At 37.3% G+C, this 20,825-nt stretch overlaps 1 protein-coding gene across 10 annotated transcripts in view; it reads left to right on the forward strand.

Moving 5' to 3' along the window:
- The window catches only part of SPTLC3 (serine palmitoyltransferase long chain base subunit 3), a 398,986-nt gene that overhangs the window by 340,992 nt on the left and 37,169 nt on the right, over positions 1-20,825 (forward strand). For 9 of the 10 annotated variants that reach the window (XM_048935743.1, XM_048935749.1, XM_048935741.1 and 6 more), the window contains 4 exons: positions 6,561-6,752; positions 8,015-8,169; positions 9,051-9,199; positions 19,371-19,495. In XM_048935743.1, the coding sequence (XP_048791700.1) occupies positions 6,561-6,752; positions 8,015-8,169; positions 9,051-9,199; positions 19,371-19,495 (621 nt within the window). The remainder of the gene's footprint in view (positions 1-6,560; positions 6,753-8,014; positions 8,170-9,050; positions 9,200-19,370; positions 19,496-20,825) is intronic. The other variant, XM_048935746.1, reaches the window with a different exon arrangement.

The following is a 20,825-nucleotide window of genomic DNA, read 5'->3' on the forward strand; positions in this document are numbered from 1 at the left end:
AGCTAAGGATGGCCTGACACTGTTTCTGAAGCTTTAACACAGAAGATTGAAGCTTGTAAGGTATTTGGTATGGGAAGTTCAGGGACACACATCCATTTTGACAGGAAATGCTTGTCTCATTATTTAGCTGTTTCCATTTGGCTCCTGTACAGAATCCTGGCCCTGTTTCAAGCCATGGTAATTTTCAATGGAAAAAGCACTGGGATTCAGTGCTCATCCAGTCATGCAAGTTGGTGCATAAGATCTGTCTGTTCACCTGTAACATTTTCCTCACAAGGGAATTTTGTGTGGAGAGCAATTTGATGCTAGTTAAAACATTTTCTGTGTTCATTGCGAAGTCATTATGTGGGAAACTGAATTGGTGGATTGCTTCACATAGTTTTTAAGCATGGCCCACAGAATCACTAACAAAAATCACTAACAGTCTTGTTAGATGATCTCCAGTATCTCTCCGTTTATTTACAGTTTCAATCCCAGTGAAAATATGTAGAAAATTGATTGATTGACTTCAGTGACTTCCTAAATGCTAAGTCATTTCTGGAAGAAATTTTCTGTGTTAGTAGATTGCTGTTAGTGATGTGCACAAAGTGATACAATATCGCGTCAACTTCTTTTTTCCTTTTTTTTCCCGCCACTCATTCTTAAAGCCAAAGCCATGGGATATGAATGACAGGGAGATAATCTGATGTGGCTGGGCAGTGTGACTCCTGTAGTTCACTATGAGCCTTGGAAATAATAGCAAACACTTGCTGCAGCTCAAAGGCTGGGAACTCTGCCAGGATTGCTGTAACCTAAGCATCTCATCCAGTTCTTTTGTCTGATTCAATGTGCCTGGCTTTCTACTCTGTAATTGCTATAAGGTTAGGAAATACCTTCTGGTGTTTGTAAGTGTCTTTCTGGTTAGTGAACTTCACTGTTATGTCTCTAATAATTTGAAATTATTAAGCTCCATATTTGCTCTCATCCCTTTCCAGTTATATTGAATTGAGTCCACTTTGAATACCCTGGGAGCAAGGGCAGGCAGAATAGTAATTGTGTCAGGCTTTCCACATTCTTTTTCATTTTAGTGTTTTTTTAGTATTGCTTGTAATGAATGTATATAGTTACTAGAAGAATTTACTATGCGATTTCTTTTCCCTGTATACTGTTTGACAAATCTTAATTGATATTGGATACTACCTATTTATACAGCAATTTCTGAAACCTACAGTTCAAAGCAAAATTTTCTTGCATTCATGTCCTACTCACTGTCCCCATCATTGTGTTGTATTTTCATGATTTGCTACTGGCTTAGAAGCTCTCCAGAGAAACTCTTCATGTTAGTCCCACATCTTTGTACCTAAGCTTCTGTGCTATATGAAGATGTCTTTTCTTTTGACAAACATTCTTCCGACTGTTCAGCAATGCTCAGTTCTTATTGTACTACATTCATACCAGATGAAAACATGCAGTTCAGTAGATTTGGAGAATACAGAGTAGACAGTTTATTTAGTACTTGCAACAAACCATTTTTCTTCTGATTTTCTTCTGATGTTAAATTGCATGTATTCTTCATGTAGATTACCACTCAAGTTACAAAACACTATATCACAGAAATCATAGTGGTTGGAAAGGACTTCTGGTGATCATCTAGTCCAATTCCTCTGCTAAAGCAGGTTCTCTACAGTAGGTTGCACAGGAAAACATTCAGACAGGTTCTTAATATCTCCAAAGGAGACTCCCCTGCCTCTCTGGGCAGACTGCTCCAGGCAGGCCTCCAACTAGATTCATCGTCACTGATCACAACCCTCTGAGCTCTCTCAGTCAGCAAGTTCTAATCCACCTCACTGTCCACTCATCTATCCACACTTGCTAAGTTTACCTATGAGAATGTTATAGGAGTCATTGTCAAAAGGCTTACTGAAGGTAGGAAGCAACTACTTCTTATATCTACCCAGCTGGTCATGACATCATAGAAGGCTACTAGATTGGTGAAGCATGATTTCCACTTGGTGAACCCATGTTAACTCTTTCTGATAATCTTCGATTCTTCCATTTGCTTAGAGATGACATCCAGAATATGCTGCTCTATCACCTTTCCAGGAATGGAGATGAAGCTGACTGACCTGTAGTTTCCTGACTTCTCGTTCTTGCTCTTTTTGAAGACTGGAACAATATTGGCTTTTCTCTAGAATTCAGGCACCTCTCCCATTTGCTGTGACTATTCAAAGGTGATAGAGAGTTGTTCAGCAGTCACTTCTGTCTACTCCCATAGCATTCATGAGTGCATAATTGGGACCTGTGGACTTGTGTGTGTCGGGTTTGGCTAGATGGTCCCTGACCAGATCCTCCTCAACCAAGGGGAGGTTTTCCTTTGTCCAGATTCTCTCTCTTATCTCCAGATCTGAAACTCCTAAGGAACAATCTTAATAGTAAAGACTGAAGCAAGGAAGGCATTTAGTAGCTCCGCTCATCTCTGTGTAGAACCAAACTATCTGCAAGCAACCAGATGTTTCATCAGTGATTGTCAGTCTGTGCTCCCATTGGTTTTTGGCTGTAGCAATGCATTGTCATAATTCACATGAGATTTCAATGGCTTCTTGGAATCAGGCAGAAACAGGGCAAATGTGGCTGTCATTTGATTTATGGTTTTCAACATTTATCCCTTTCATATTTGTGTTTGTCATGTCAGCGTTATGTGGATCTCTCAGCTTACATTGCGTTTTTATAGGTTTTATGCAACAACGTGATAACATCTGATCCAGAAACAGATTAAATGTGCTTCTTAAACTGAAGGAGTGTAAAATAAAAGTTTCATCTGTTTCTGGATCAGTGTTTATTTCTAGGAGAGGAAATATGTTTAAAGAAAAAGACTTTATTCTCCTAGTAGTTTTATTTCAAGGATATATACACCTACCGCTGCTGTACTGGAAGGAGCCATAATAGCTTACAAAATATTAATTAAGGAGAGGTTTCAAAAAGGAGACTGTGATTTCTGGATTTCTTTGCAGTGTACATTGCTTCTACAAAATGGTCTTGTGTGAAAACATGGGCTCTCAGGTCTCAGTTTCCTCATCTCCATTCCATTCATGGGCTTACTCATAAATTATACTGGAGTACGTGGTTACCTCTTCTCTTGTAAACTGCACAATATAGGGATACAAGATGTATTGCATTTAAAGCTGGCTTGACTGACCGTACTGGAATTGCTCCTATTGACTTCATTGGCATTAAAACTTTGCCCAGAAATTCTCTTGCTGTGACTGTCTTACTGGAAACCACTTTGCAACTGTGGTTTAAGGCTGCTGCCAGATCTGTCAACAAGGATTCTATATAACTGTGCACTGCAGATGGAGATTATGAGGCAGGGCTGCCAGAATGATCTTTGGTTGTAAGAGTGTACAAGGCAATGTGATCTGGTAAGCTAAGTAAGCCTCAGTGCAAGGAGGATAAATATTATAATCCCGATTTTGCTTTTTGTTTCCACAAAGCTGTTGAAATCCTAGATTTGTTGAGCTGGGTTTTAAAATATGTTTGTTTTTAATTTTATCTATTAGCTTCCTGTCTTTTTTATCTTTATTCCTTGCTTTGGTGGATTCCTTGTGTTTGTGCCTAGAAAGTATTCTTACTCAGTGGCAGACTTGTGAGAAACTATTTTGATTTGGAACATCAGCAGAATTATTTTTTTTAAACAAGACAATAATATTTGGAATTAGCATATCACAAAGGATAATATTTACTCAAGACTTGTGAAGAATAAAGTTGCTGAGCAGCTCTGAGCTGCTGATGAAGTTGGCATTGTCAAGACAGAATTGGAGGGTTACAAAGATACAACCTTTGGCCAGGGAGATGCAGGGAATTGAGTCCCTCAGGGATCTCTGACTGGAGAGAGAGCATGATTAGCTGAATAGGAAAACTGAGTGGAAGCCAATGGTCGTAAAGTAACTTGTCAAGTGGAAGTATCAATTACCTAATAAAAATTTGTGAAATACTTTTTTTCTTTTTCAGGCTAACTCAATTATTGAAATTCATTATTTTTTTCCCATACTATTTGTGTGTTCAAAAATAAGAACATATTCATGGTATCCCCAATGACAATTAAATGTGATAATGTAGTCTCAGGATCGTGAAATATCCAAGCTTCAGTTTGTTGGAAGTTGGGAGAATGTACTAAGGAAAGCATTATTCACTGTTTTTTTCAGAATCTTTCCCTCATCATCTGCTAAGAATTGCTAGAGTTCAGGTATGGTATATCTGAAGTGCAGCACAAAAGCATCCAGTTTTATGACTCCCTGGAATCCACCTATTTTGGTTATTTCAGTGCTTGGAGTCTTCCTCTACTTCTTTTTTTTTTCTTCTTCTTCTTTTTGTGGAACTCCAGGGATGGATGGAATGCCCCTGTTTTACCCACTTCTGTTTTTAGAAAAAAATTCACTGTATGTTTCTGAATTTGTTTTCTCAGCCTTATACTAACTTCTGCTTTTTGAAGACTCTTGTTTTTGAACATTGATAGTCTGTTCTTTTAGAAAATTTGGGTCACTATCTGACTTCATGTTCTTAGTGTTTTACTCCTGTTGATGTGCAGTTTATCACTAGCTGTTTGCTGTAAGAATAGGAGGTGACAGTGGTTAAATCTTTAAATGCATATACCAATGCATAAAATGGGAGCATCTGAGCTCAGAACGTAGCTCAAACAAGAGTTCCATAGCAAAAGAGTGTTGCAGAAGAGTTTTGCAATGCAGGAGTCTAAGCCAAAGCTTCTCAGTTTCTTTACAAATGAAATACGTAATAGTAAAGTTTTATTAATAAAATGGATGAACGGAATCGTCATGCTAATTCTCTCCTCTGAACTCAGGTTCATTATCACATCATCACAGCTTTACAAAGTACAAAGTCAGTGGAATTGCCATAGATGACCATAAATATGCTCGTAGTCCATCACACATGTAAGGTAACGGGACTTAGCTTAGTCCTGGATGAAATACAGTGTTGTGATGTAGTGTGCACATAGCCGTTGTGTCTTACCTGGCGTATGACTTGATGTGTTTAATTTGGGCTCACAAAATGTTTTATATGGTAGATAGGTTGACCTAAAAGAATAATTACCTTTAGGTAGGGGTGCTAGTGTAAAATCGCTTCCAAATTCTGTGCTCATGTTGGAAAAGACAGCTTTTTATTCCTTCTCCTTCACAGGGCAGTAAATCTTTTCTAAATCTAAACACGTTATTTTCACCATTTCCTAGTGATTTTTTTTTCCCTTTTTTTGGTTACCTATGAAATCTTTACATTCTGTCCTGTATTCAGCATTTTTTTCTTCCAAGAAAACATGGTGAAACCAAGACTGGACGTTACAATGGAAATGAAAATCTTTTGACTATATCGGCAGCTTAAGGCAGTAGGAAGACCAGTAACACTAGATCTGTCTAGGAAGTGCAGATAATTTGTGGTGATTCTTAGCATGATTATCGTATTTCAATTTGCTACATTGCATCAATAGATAACCTCCTTCTTTTGTTGTGGCTGTTTGGTTTTTTGTTTGTTTTTTGCTCATTCGTTCCACAGGCAAAGAGTGGTTGTTTTTGGATTATTTTTTTTTTCTGGATTACATTTTTTTAAATGTTTTTGAATTGGTAGGTTGGACATCACTAGAAAGCAACAGGAAAATACTGTCATACTTTAAGGAACTAAGGGGATGACCTCTATTCAAAAGAATAATCTGATAACCTTGCAAATATCGATTGATCTGAGAAGACTGAAATTGAATAACTTAGCTTCTTTCACTAACAACTGCTGAAGGTTTTGGTATATTTTAACAACCAAATAATTTCATCCACACATTTGTAAGCTTCTAGGGTGACTAATTCCAGCAGACAAGGGATGCATACATGTCCATGTATATTGCCTCTTTTATTCTAGAGTACCCTTAAAAGTATGGATGAGGTAATTGAAAGTATTTAAGGCCTTTTTTTAAAAAAAAAAAACTGAAACAAAAATAAAAGGCTGGGATCACTGCTGTTTTGGATACTTGCTCACATCAAGAAGAGCATCATGGTAAAGATGCCCTATATTAGGCAGGATTTCTTGTGTATGGGATAGCTGCTCTAGTGTGTTACAAAAGACTTCAAGAAGCAGCGTCAGGTTCGATGTGGGTGAGTTTTCAATGCTGCCCTTCCCTTTTTATAGTTGTCTTGCAAAAACAGAATATTGTGGTTTCCATTTAATCACCTTTGAAATAGTTGTCCAATTACACAACAATGCGTTGCTAGTCTTTCATAAGTTTTAAATGTTTCAAAATAGACATGGGAGTGGTAAGTGGAAGGCATCTGCAATTGAAGACATTGGTTGACAGGAGAAAAAATGGAACATGCTTGCAGTGATCAGTACCAAGGGCAGTTTTAGAGGTCCTCTTCTTCAAGGATAGGTTGCATTAGTTGATATGGTGAGAGCTCTAAATGCCTCTCTGGATTTGTGCCATAGTAGACAAAAATGTCTTCCTCAAGATCTAAGGTTTTGGTATAAGCTTTGATCAAATAAAATATTATTTTATTTAAATGTTGCAAATTTCTGTTCTGTATTTTCAGAAGAATGGTGTAACAAACGGAACTCCCCACAAAAAAACATTTATTGAGCACTTTGAACAAGCACCAATGTATGTTGCTGTTCTTACGTTTGTGGGTTTTGGAGTGGGCACAATATTTGGTTACCTGCGAGATTTTATGAGAGCCTGGGGACTAGAAAAACGTAACGTTGCACAGGAGAGACAACAACAAAAAGTACGTATGAAAAAGAAGTTATGTACCTCAGTGTCTTAGTTCAATCTATAGAAAAAGAAAACTCAGAAACCCCTTACTGTTAAATACATCGTCTCTCCCGATCTCTTTACCCTGATCTTTTTTTGTCCCGTTTGACTTTCTTACCTTGTCTATCGTAGCAATAGGCAGAGCCATATCTTTGTAATTGCTCACTTTCGTTTGTCAAACAGCTGGTCACAAAACATGTGGAAATTGTCCTGGTGCAAAGTGAATGTAGCCTGAATTCTTGTGAATCCTTGCCTAGAATTTGCATATTCCTAAATGAAACTTGCACCCCAGCAAGTTTAATTGCATTCTGAATTTGTTTAGATTTTTTTATTGTTCCACCTTCCCTGCCCTGTACAGATTGCACTATAATTTAAAATAACACTTGGCATAGTGAATGGAAAAATGCAAATAGTGTTTCTGTTCCTCTTACATATAAAATTCTCAAAAAAGATTTTCTGTTTTGACTTTTTGAAGATATGTGCATTTTCAAATGAAATATCATAGTGTTATGATATATTTATTTTGGATTCTCCTTTTGAATTAACTTCATGTTTTGACTATTCATGCACTATTTTGCTTTCAGACATGCTGGTCGAATCTCCATACCATCCACCAGGCACAACATGTTCAGTTCATTCTTCAGTCTCCTACATACCATGTCATTTTCTTTTACCAGTTTATTCTATCTAGTGTCTAATATGACTGTGTTAGGGTTTCAGATAAATGTCTGTTTTCATTCTGTACCTTCCTGTTAGTTTGTTTTCCAAATTAAAATTCACAGACAGAAACTTACCGTCAACCAAACTTGTTGTCTGGCCAACAATGCTGAAACCAGGTACACTGGACTTGCTTTAATGTATCAAACATTTACTGAGATACAACCTGTTGTTTATCTAAGGTTTGGAATGTACTCTGCACATAACAAAGTGCCCCGTTTGAGAAATGTGGATTATGTAAGTGAAAGTATTGTGACTTCATCTTGACCTTCCCAAAGATTGGATTGGAGAATTATGCCAACTTCTGGACCATATGAAATTTAAATAAATAAATAAATAACCTGTACTTCAAAGAAATTAAATATAATTTCCAATTGGAATTGTTTGTAGCATAAAATATGTGGTGATTGTAACCTTCTGCATACTAATCCATCAGTTTTTCCTATGTAATGGGAATGGCTTGAGTTCCTTAGCAGACACTTTCCTAGCAACGTAACCCTGTGCATGTTTTCAAACCAGGATTTTGTGCCACTTTATCAAGATTTTGAGAACTTTTACACCAGAAACCTCTATATGAGAATACGTGATAACTGGAATCGTCCAATTTGCAGTGTCCCAGGGCCGCAGTTTGACCTCATGGAACGCGTTACAGATGATTACAACTGGACATTTAGGTGAGTTGGCTGACACTCTTCAGCTTTCAGCTCTGTAAATGTTCATCCTGATATATCTGCAAAGCATGGGAAAAAATGCATCTAGTGCATCATACCAAGATCCCCAACTAATGTATACATCAGCACTTTTTTTTTCCTGAAATCGGTACAGTTCTGATAGTCTATCCCCTTTCTTCTGAACACTGTTTAGCAATGAAGACTGGAAGGGACTGAACTCTGTAACAAACTAGTTTTGCCTATCTTTATCAGTCTAAGAAAGAACTTCCTGTGCTTCATTTATAACATCGTAGCCAGAATATTACAACATTTGTTATATCCCTTTGGACTAGAATAATAATTTCTTGCATTACTTAAGTGTGGCTTCTATCTTGCATAATGAGTCTCTGGAAGTGAGTTTTAACCAGTTTAAAACTTGAAAATTTCAGTCTATCATTTCAGTCTATCTGTTACTGAGTTAAATGGATATGGAAATTCATCATGCAGACAGTGTTTAGGGTGGAGTGTATCACAGTGTTTCCCATGTCATTCACCTCATGTTTACTCTGTGTGTAAGTACAGTAACACCAGTGGAAGCTGTTGGCGAGCCGTTTGAGAAAATAGTCTCTCTAAGTTGTACCATAAAAAATTCTAGGCTGTTTTTTTTTTTTTTTTTTTAAATCTACAGAAGTGCCATTTCACCTAATATTGGTATGTTGCCATCTACAGCTCTCCTGCTCATTGTGAGCAGGATGCAATAATTATTAAGTAAGATGTTAACATTATAAGGATTGTGAATTCCAAATGGAAGGCTGACGATGGAACAAAATTTGGAAATTTTGTTTGTTTTTGTTTTGAGTGCAAAGAAGGGTCACAGCATTCTTTAAAATTTGCTTTGATTATAGGTTTACAGGAAGAACCATCAAGAATGTAATCAATATGGGTTCTTATAACTACCTCGGCTTTGCAGAAACAGATCCTAACGCTTTGAAAACTGTAACCAAAGAGCTACAAAAATATGGAACAGGAATCTGCAGTACTAGACAAGAAATGGGTGAGTAAACAGCTGGATGGTGACCAAAGTTTCTGTAACTACATGATTTTTCTTACAGATATCTTGAAGAAACTGGATTTTTTTTAGTCATGCTTTAGTCACATTAACAGGTACTTGTTTGAGTGCCAAAAGGGATGATTTATTAATTATCTCAGAACAGTATTTTTAAAATGAGAAGGTATTACTGATTTTTGGAAAAGCTAAAATGAGTGGATCATAAAGGGGCCTGGAATTTTTAACTATGAAAATAACAGGGTTATTTTTCAAAGAGATAAACCAGGACTTGATAATTGTTCTAGAGCAAACTGAACTGCATCTGTCATTGATATATGCCATCTACCACAGAAAGGGTTTCTGACTATGAAGATGAGTTTTCCCATATTTTTTCTATCAATTTTCTAAGAATATATTGTTATGTTTTATGAGACATTATTGGATACAGCATATAAATTTCCACTGTGCCTGTAAAGAAGAGATTCAGGAAGGTTCTGTATCTTAGCATTATCTTTAGTCTGTCATTTCTGGATTTAATGGTTTTAACTTTGTGGGCTGCGTACCTCATGCATCCTCAATCCTGTATTTTTATACAAAACCTTTTACTGAACCAGTATTAAATGTGGGTATAATCATGCATTTCTAATAGTGCAATCAGCCTGCATTCAGAGAAAACTGTTTCCACCCATAGAAATGCAGGACGATGTCTCCTTTGGAGCTTTTTTTAATCTTCTGGAGAGCTGTCAAAAAAATTTATACATATATATACATGTATATATATATATATATATATGCAACCTGAATTGTTTTTTTTCATTTCATATTTCTCAAAGCAAACATCTTCCTTCCAAATTCTTGTGGGAAATCGTATTTTTATTTTATGACTCATTTCCAGACAATAATAGTAATAACAATAATGATAATAATGGAAACTTTGTAAACTACTTATCTTGTCATCATGGTTTGATTTGCCAGTAAAATATTGGCAGTGAGACCACACCAAGTGGTTTATAGATTGACCTACTATCTTTCTATTAGGTGACCCATGTGGTGATGTGGTGGCATTATACTGTTTAACATGAATTGCATGCTTAAAAGTTGTACTGTTACTAGTCATCTAAGGTATGTTTCCCTGTGTCTTTTTTACTTGAATTCTAGTTTATCTGAGAATATTTTGGGTTCATTTGAGTACTTCAAAGAATATGTCTGGTGATTCCTTTCTTTATCATTTGGATGTGGAACACTTTCATGACTTTTGACTTACTCTCAAAAAAAAAAAAAAAGCTTATAAGATCATCAAGTCCAACCATTCACCTAACACTACAAGTCCACTGTTAAACCATATCCCTGAGCACCAGATCCACAATCTTTTAAGTGTTTCCACTTTTATCCATCTAACTCCACAATGTATGGATTTCTAGGTCTTTATCTGTACTCCTGTGCAATACTCCTGAAGTTATCTTGAAACAGTCAGCAAAGTTTTACTTTCATACTCAAGTGTGTTCACAAACAGTCCCGTGATCTTCACTCTGACTACTCACAGGGCAGGAATGGGCTATGAACAAGTATATCTCTAGGCAGGTCAGCACCCACATAACTGAAATGTGGCTTTTTTTTTTACATGAGGGACGTATTGCAGTTGATATCAAAGTACATGAAATAAAAGAGATAGCTTAATTTTTTTTTGTCTCAGCACAACTTCATCATGCATAATTTACTGCATAGCATAAAGTTTTTTAGAGAATGAATATCAGAGAGCAGCTAGGATGGGAGGATTTATTAAAATAGGGAAATAATGTTAAGACCTGGCTTAGGTCACATGGAAAAGCAGTCATAGCATTTTCTCCTAGGCAGCTAGCAGAGGCTCTGTGCCTGAATGGCTGGTGGATAGAGAAAAGTTCCTCCACAGACTAATTCTGCGGAGTGGTTACTTCACTGACCGTGGCTCTGTTGCAGCCTGTTTGCATCTAAGTAAGAACATTAAGTCTTACGAAGAGTGGCTGAGGGAGCTGGGATTGTTCAGTCTGGAGAAGAGGAGGCTCAGGGGACACCTCATTGCACTCTACAACTTCCTGAAGGGAGGTTGTGGTGAAGAGGGATTTGGCCTCTTCTCCCAGGCAATGAGCAGGACACGGGGCAATGGCCACAAGTTGTATCAGAGGAGGTTTAGATTAGACATAGGAAGAACTATTTCTCTCAGAGTGGTCAGACACTGGAATGGCTGCCCAGAGAGGTGGTGGTGTCGCCATCCCTGGTAGTGTTCATGAGGCATCCGGACGACGTGCTGCGTGACGTGGTTTAGTGCTTGTGGTGGCAATGGTGATGGTGATGAGGAGTGATGAGGACTGTTGGACTAGATGATCTTATAGGTCGTTTCCAACCTTGTGATTCTATGATTCTATGATTATAAGCAACTGAAGGAAAATACTTCTCTGTAGTGTGGATATCCTCTGTTATTTTCTCTTTTTCCCGCTTAAGGCACTATAGGTCTGTTATGGATCACACTCAAGCAGATTGGAAAAATTCTGTTTGCTTTGTTTTGGTTGTTTGCTTTTTAATTGCTTTAATTATTACTTGCCATCTTCATTTTAGTAAAATAGAATGGCTTTGTTCCCAGGCAGATAGCATTTCAAAGCTTTAACTAAGCTGATAACAACAACAACTAAGTGGTGTGAGTTATGAATACAGTGAGCTGTAAGAGTTTGAAAGAATATGCGATGGTGAACCTGTCCTTTGGGTCTTCTGCCTAAACTGCGCAGACTATGGAGTGGATATTAAATGCTGCCATATCAGGATGTTGTTGCAGGTAGTTTGCTCTTAGAATAAGTTGATATGAAAGTTTTAACATAGTTGTTTATATATTCACAAAACACTTTCATTAAAGAAATTGAGTGAAACTAAACCTTAATAAATGCAGAACAGTTATCTCACGTTCTCAGAAAAGTAACTGAAGACGGTGTATAAACATAGCTCGGAACAGTGAGAGCTGTTCATGCTTTCTATAAAATTATTATGCATGTGTCAGTTGAATGCAATTAAACACAGAAGCGTAAGAACTTGGTAGCAATTGTGGCTGGTCTTTCTAGATTTGTACTTCATAAAAAATTTCAGGACTTTTCTCACCATTTTTAGTTCTTTTCTCTAATTATAACAATAATAAATCACTTTCCTAGTATAACAGTGTCATTTAAGACACATTCCTGAGGCTTTTCTGGGACTTTCGATCTGAAAGAAAAATATTTTTCATTTTTAAGTCCAAGATAACTGTTATCCCTTAGGAGCAAGGTCTTAGGGTTATAAGTGATAGTTCCGTGAAAGCATTAGCTTGTTGTTTAGTGGTCAAAAAGCAAATCAAATACTGGAAATGATTAGGAAGTGAACCAAAAGTTAACCATAGAATCTCAGTATGCTGCTGTATAAAGACGTGGTTTGCTGTCATCTTAAGTACTTGGCGCAGTTCTGGTCAAAAGCACTCAGCAGAATTGGAATGTGTCAGAGAAGGGCAACAGGGATCATCAGAAGTCTCAAACAACTTCTGGGTAAAGAACTACTGAACTTGCTGTCTTCAGCTGGCAGAAATATCAGGCATCTGGCTTGGAAAGAGCCAACGGGGGAAAACTGTACAAGTCTTCAAAATGATGTGTGGCTTGGAAGAGTGGCTTGAGTTGGCTGTTAGTTGTCTCTTCCCCTACGAGATCTACAGGGCATTGTATAAAGTTGGTAGAAGGTTCCAAGTAAATACAGGAGGCAGCTCTTCACACAGGAGGACTGCAGAACCTTTCATGTGGTGCAGTGCATCTAAAGATAGTTGTTGAGCACTATTTTACTTAATTAGCTTACTATTAATCTGTGTTACTGCTAATATGACTATGGCCATTACTGTATAATCATTAATATTGGACTTGTGCACCAGCAAATCTTCATAGAAATTTGGTTTGAATGAAGAATGTGTGCACATTCATGTTTCCATAAAGTTAGACATTACTTATGGTAAGGATAGAGTGTAAGGAACTTATGAAGCAATGTTCATAAGCAGTGTTCATAACCTGGCTGTTTTCAGTGTTTCCGACGACACTCTGAGTAAGAAGAGATTAAGCGAAGAGTCTTAAGAGATCAACAAGAAACCATAGCACATTTGCTTGGAGCATGCCTTCTAAGAGCAGTAGCTTGAGTGAATATTTTAAAGTGATTGTTTGCAGATGGCAAAAATGCTGACATCATAGTGTGCTTAGAGATGAAAGACTTCTCAGTTCTGCATGGTACATGTGATGGAAGTACTCCCTGAGAGATTTTGATAGTGAAAATTTGAGCGCAAATAGGATCATTTGGGAAAGTTCAAAGCAGATGGAGATGTAGAATGAGGACTTTCTTGGTCAGAGGTACAGGCTAGGAGGAATAATAAAAAGCATTTGAGTACCATGGTAAGAGCATTCTGACCACAGCAAGGTTAAACTTAGCAAAGCCAAAACAAAATATGCTGTATTAACTGTCCGAGGTATCAAATGAGGATAAAGAGAGATGTGCACCAACTGTGTCTGACAAAACTGACCATGGGTGCAATTTAAATTAAATTTTTTTTTTTTTTTCATTGCAGTCTCTCTTATGAAAAACTCATTTGACTATTTAATTTGACTAGTTCATTAGACTGATTTAGATAGGACAAAAGCAGATCATTTTGTTTCCCACTTTTACAGGTATAAAAATTGTCTGAGACAGTTTTTGGCAGTTGGATTTATGGAAATGGAAACTACCTATTCAAGTAACTCAGAACATCCGGGGTAATTTCATGCAAGCTAGCAGGAAAAAAACAAAACAAAACAACACAACACCTCTCTATTTTATTTATTTTAATCCTCTTGTCAAATTAATGAAGAAGTACCTAAATAAATTTGAAATAGCGCGTATTCCTTCTATATAAATATGAAATCTTTTTCTTCCAAGCAAATCGGAGCATTTTTATGGCTAGCATGGGAGTTGGCTGCTTCTAGATACAGGCTGACAAGCCTTTTCTCTAAGAACATTGTATCATTCTTATGTTTATAGTCAGCCTTTTCTAAGGAATGTAACATAAAATTAGCAAGGGAGAATTATGGAAATATATGCAAAATGCTTTTTATTTCTTATTAAAAAAAAAATATTTAATGCCCATTTTGCCAATTACAGAAGATAATACAATTTATGGGTTTTGCTGTTCTTGTTTTTTTTTTGTTTTGTTTTGTTTTTTTAAATGAAATAAAGCAGATTATTACGCCTTAAATGCTCCCAGACTTAGCACCAGGGCGGTGACAGGGATGCTGTATGAGAGCTAGTAGTTCCAGTGCTCTATTTATCTTAGCACGCCATTATTCCTTATGGAGATTACATAAATGAGTAACAGGAGCAAGCATATCATTAGTGCTATTTAAGCAACCAGGCAGGATTCCTGCCCTTTTGAAATCCTTCTCCTGTCATTATGTCTTGGACCAAACGACAAGACGGAGCCTGCACAGAACACTTGCAGAATGATTCATTCTGGAGAGCATGGTTGGGAACTTATCTTTTAATGCCTACCTTGAACTGATTGTATAATTTTTTGTTTTCTGAGGATTTTTGTTATTTGATTATATGATTGTTAAAAAGCAAATATGAAAATGTGCCAACAATTAAATTGCAAAAGTAACTTCATCCTCTTCATATCCTTCTGTTAGGTTTTAAGGCCTAATATTCTAGCAGCAGATTCAAGAAGATAAAAAATAGTAATTCGTCTTTCCATTCTTTTATATCAACTTGTAGTTTTAATGAGGGCAAGGGCCATTTTGCACTGAACAAATAACTAAATGGTTCATTTTTCAGTTTAGAGAAACTGATAAAGAATTAAAGTTCCTGTAAGTTTCTAAATGAGAGCTTAAGGAAAAAAAAAATAGTTGCATAAACAAGAATTGTGTATGTCTATTTTGCAAACTTGACTTTCTGATAGGGCAGAGCATACATCAGGAAGCAGTTAATGAGAGGAATTTTCCTTCTTGCTGTCTTCTGCTAACATTGTTTTCCCTTTTTAGCCTAGCCTCTCACAAATAACTAATCCAGTTTATGATCAAAAACCTCCAAACAACTCGACTTCTGACAGATTAAATGAGGTGTCAGGAGTAAACAGAGGTTGTGTGGTCTGTATAAAACATGAAAGATCTCAAATGTATACATGCTAACTTACCAATATATTCCAAATTCTCTATACACATACAGATATCTAAACGCTTATAATCATATAACCTTAAAGGTCATTTAGTCCAACTGCCCTGCAATGATCAGAAATACCTACAACTCGATCAGGTTGCTCAGAGCCCTGTCCAACCTGACCTTGGATGTCTTGAGGGATGGGGCATCATCTACCACCTCTCTGGGCAACCTGTTCCAGTGTCTCCCAACCCTTTCTGTAAAAAAAACTTCTTCCTTATGTCCAATCTAAATCTCCCTGCTTTTAGTTTGAAACCATTTCCCCTTGTCCTATCCCAGAAGACACTGCTAAACAGTCTGTCCCCTTCTTTTGTATACCCCCCTTAAGATGCTGCTATCCATGCCTTGATGTTATCAAGGCTTGAATTCAGCTGTAAATTTTAGCTGTGTAGTTTTAAAAAGGGAACAAAATCAAACAAAACTAGACAATCCAAACTAAACTGGAAGTTTTGTAAAAATCCATCTATTTTTTTCTGAGAATCAGTAAATAACATGGGTATGTTATTAAATCTGTGATAGCTGAAGTTTTTTTTTTCTTTGAAAGTCCTGTCAGCAGATGGCAACATTTAGAAAGCATGAGCATTTCCTTTATTCAAATGCTCCTCAAAACCCACTTGTTTAGAGGCTCTTTTACGCACATGCGGTGTTAAATGAGGCATCTGGATAACATTACTGGATGATTCTCTTTCTCTTTTTGATCACTTGTATCACCATACAAGTTTAGGCTTCGCTGCTCTTGCAGACTCAGTGGGACTGTGATACCATCTGGATCATCCGTTCTTGTAGAGTGACATGAAAAAGCAGTACAGTTTCTACATCATTTCTTTCTTCATCCTTCTAATAATCACTCATTTAATATTCCTTTCTAAAAGTGTGTATGTGTCTCAGTAGTATTATCTCTGACAAACATCTTAATAGAGTTGGTGACCTTAAGTTTCCACTTAGGCAGGGATCTTCAGGTGACTTTACTTTGTTCCACACCCAGTTAAAAGTACCTCTGACAAACCATCACTTACTCAGAGTGATGGTTCTTACTCACATTGGCAAGTTGCATCAAGATCACCAGTTGTTGTGGAAGTGACTTTTACAAAAATCAGTTATTTTTCTTTCAGTTGTTTGTTGTTTCTATCAGTTTACTCATCTAGCTTCGGTTTTGCTTGAAGCAAACACGGATTTTCCTTTACTCCTTTCAAAATTTAAAATTAAAAACTGCACTGAAAGACATTGTTGCCAATGTGTAGTAGACTGACAAGACTCGCAGTCCAAGGATGTGGCTAAGTCTATGAAAGACTGCCACGACAAAGATTACTTCATGTTCCCTGTCCCCAAAATGCAGCTGAAAGGAAACTGGGTCAGCATTTGATAAGGAGGGGATTTATTATTTACTATTCCTTTTTTTCCCACCAGTAGAAAGTTTTGTGATGTAATTGCGGTTTATACCGTGCCTATAGAGTGATCCATGTTGGAGAAATCTTCTGATGAAGTTAAATAATCAAATACCCATTTTACTGTAAAGCTGAGAAAATCAGGCTGGTGTGCTTTATCAATTCTACTCTTCCTAATATATATAGTACTGTCATATATCAGTGTATATATCAGTGTATCAGGTATGTATCAGTACTGTCAGTACTGATGTGTATCATATTGCTCCTGTGACACCTCACCTACCACCTACCATATTGCCATTATAATTCAAGTAATTCAACCCTAGGGGCGATATTGCAAATACTTGTTGTTCAAGTTTTGGTTTTGCAAAACAAGTCCCTATTGATTCCAATTTTCAGTCGAGTATTTATAAGCAGTAGTGATATGCATCATCATCCACGTTCACTGTTAGGATTAGTAGATAAGAAAGAATAGGTTACTTTCAGAGATCTGATTCTTCATCATCATCAAGTCACTTGAAAAGGATCAAAAGTGTGGTTTTCCTATCTAATAGATGCTTGAAGAGAATAATTTATCATGAGTCAGGCTCTCCTTATTTGCAAAAACAGAAAACCTACATTGCAATCCCAAAATGCAATTTAACTAACTCCACCCCAGCAGTGTAAGATTTACTCCTGGAAGAGTCAGGGACAATGTTCTCACGCTATAAAATCACTGCCTTGCAAAGCAAGTGATGGTTTTTTTCCTCATGCTTTCACAAACCTACTTCTAATTCAGTCTGTCACAATAATGTGATTGGCTTCAAGCTCTCTTTTCAGACCACATCTTCTCTGTGTGTGACCATAGCAGTGAAGTGACAAAATGATATCTGCAAGGAGCACTACGGCACTTGACTAGAAATCTCAGATATCAGTGACTGCTGTAACCAAGCTCAAGACTGAAAAAAACAAACAAACAAAAAAAAACAACCAACACAGAGATAACTGTGGAAATATACCAAGACATATTGGGCTTACAAGTCAAAAGAAAGAGCCTCACACATACGATTTTGACCTGTCCAGCTGGCAGCTCAATCTGAAATACTGTTTTTGTATTTCATGGAGCCGAACTGCTAAGCTGTGTGCATGACTAGCCCATATCCATGTGCATCTTGGGATCTACAAATGCAAAAAAGTAGCTGCCCTACAAGGCTTTCATGTGCAGTCTACTCACATCTACTGGAGATTCAACTTATTTAATGAATATAATATAAAATAGTTCCATATAAAAGAACTAACAAAAGAACTACCTCACTGCAACAGCTGAGTTAGTGCTGCTGCTGAAACGGTATTGTCATTTTGATTTCTTTTTATTTTTAATGAGCTTACCTCCACGGTAAGGATAAGATCATCTTCCTGACTCAGAATTATTGTTGGGACACTCTAGCCAAACTTCTGCTTTCTTCCATTTTTCTGTCCTTTGCCTATCACAGTAAGTACTGAATTTCTGTTCCAGTTAATTGTAATCCACTTTGCCTATATTACTGTGACATCAATTTGTGCAACTCAAGTAAGGCATGAGGTTAACTTTGATTTTTTTCTTCTTTTCTCTTCTTGGAGCCTTATTCATAGGGAAAATACTGTTAGAAACCACAGCCTACTCTCTTTTCTTCCCCACAGATCATCTTGTAAGAATTTCCATAGAATTCCCCTTGGTACCACAATGCACAGGCAGGAAAACAAAAATGAGAGTTGGCAAATTGAGATGATTTATTACTGTTCAAAGTTATTTGTCATCTCTTAACACTACTCTTTTGTTTATCCTCTTTTGTATTTTGTTGTCCTCTTTTGAGAGTTAGTGAACAAAGATATTGCTTTTGTTGTTCATCTGGACAACCTTATTTGTTTGGAGACTCCTGACAGTAACATTAGACAAATTACTTCCAGTAAGGAAGAGTCTTAGTGTAGCCTTGGCACTTAAGTTTGGCTGATGCGAGGGAGGAAGGAACATAGTTACTGGTATTGGAGCTTACCTTAACTTCTATTATCCATAGTCTAACAGGATGGAGAAAGCTTTCATTTGTCAGTCCGTAAAATATCATAATTAAGGATTTCATACTCATAGATACAGACATTCAGGAGAAAAACTGAAGAACTTTGTTGTTGTCATCTGCTTTCTCATTCAGAAAGAACTAAAAAGTGCCTAACATGTTTGTCCTACACATAAAAAGGTGGTCTCATTCCTCACCAGGGTAGTAGTGGCAAGGGGAGAAGCAACAAATGACTCTTCTGGATAATCTACATAAAAAGTTGTTGCTGTGGGAAACAAACTTTTTTATCCCAAAGCAACTGCTATCTTAACAGCAACAGTATTTGCTAGCATTAGTTATAGCTGATTTGCATCCTTCCTTTTTCTTGTTTTATCCCACACGTACAGGATACCAGATACAAATGGAAAAACTTCAATAGAACTAAGAAAAAAAAAAAAAAAGCAATTTGGCTTAATGACAGATTGCCTGATTCGTGCTTTTGAATGTTTTGTGTCCTTAGAAGTAATAATTTTCACAGTCTAATGAGATTGCCTGTGTTTGTTTCTGCAGGGACCCTAGACAAGCATGTAGAGCTAGAGAATCTTGTGGCCAAATTCCTAGGTGTGGAAGATGCTATGGTGTTTGGCATGGGATTTGCAACAAATTCAATGAATATTCCAGCACTTGTTGGAAAGGTGAGTACTTCCTGATGAAACACACAAAACTATTGTTTAATTGTTTTAACAACTGCTGTAGTATTCTGGGCTTGTATTAAATGGAAAGGCTCAACTGAAGAAAAAAGCTTGGTATCAGAAAGGCAAAACAGCTTTCAGCATTTCTGATGAATGGATCTCTGGCCAGCCCTTGCAAAGAAAGCTGGTGGCAAATGCAAGTCTAAAGATGAGGCCGTGTGACAAAAGTTTGGTTCTTGTTTGATTCTGAAGGAATCTTATCTCTAATTTGGAGTACCATTGGAGTACCACGATGCAAAGACATGGAAATGTGTAATTCCACTCATCACAGCTCCTGACGCAACTTGTTCATATACCATGATGTTGGCTGGAAAAATTGTTCTCTCTGATTCAGGCAAATGCGAAGCATTATTTCCCCTTTGATGGAGGTGGAATGAATTCACCACGTGATGTATGTTCAAGATTTCTTCCAAAAAACCTAGCTAGAGGTGAAGTTGTTTCCTCACTATTGAGAAAGAATCCAGCTTTTATAAGCGATTTCTAATGTACTTGTACACAGTGATTGGGCTGGAGAAAATGTTCAGCCACTGAGGATATGAACTTCAATCTACTGTGGTGCTGGAGAAGTAGTCCAGTAATGTCCAAAGAAACAGTTAAAAACTAATAGAGGTAAATTTATGAAATCGCAGACGTGCACAGCAGCCTAAAATAATTTTCTCTCGCTTAGCTCTAAAATGTTTATCCCTTAGTTAGCTGGCCTCGCGTGGAGATGCAGGCCTTTGTCAGAGGTGGGATATTTAGGTACAAGTGACATGAAGTTATTACTGTATTGTGTAGAATATAATTAGTATATTCTAATATTACATGTTATATTATGTTAGGGAGTTGGGCTTGTTCAGCCTGGAGAAGAGAAGGCTGTGGGGTGACCTCATTGCAGCCTATCAATACCTGAAGGGAACCTACACCCAGGAGGGGAGTAAACTCTTCAAAAGGGCTGACAACAGCAGGACTAGGGGAAATGGTTTTAAGTTGAAGGAGGGAAGATTTAGGTTGGATGTTAGGGGGAAGTTCTTTACTAGGAGAGTGGTTAGGCCCTGGAACGGGCTGCCCAGGGAGGTTGTGGATGCCCCGTCCTTGGACGTGTTTAAGGCCAGGTTGGACGGGGTCCTGGACAACCTGATCTGATTGTGTATGTTTGGTGGCCCTGCTAGGCAGGGGGGTTGGAACTACATGATCCTTGGGGTCCCTTCCAACCCGGGTGATTCTGTGATTCTGTTATTATATGGTGTTAGGTATTGCAGATATTGTGTAGTTGTCCTATATTTGCGAGATT

This window comes from Lagopus muta, chromosome 2 (assembly GCF_023343835.1).
Source record: "Lagopus muta isolate bLagMut1 chromosome 2, bLagMut1 primary, whole genome shotgun sequence".
In the NCBI taxonomy this organism is placed as follows: domain Eukaryota; kingdom Metazoa; phylum Chordata; class Aves; order Galliformes; family Phasianidae; genus Lagopus; species Lagopus muta.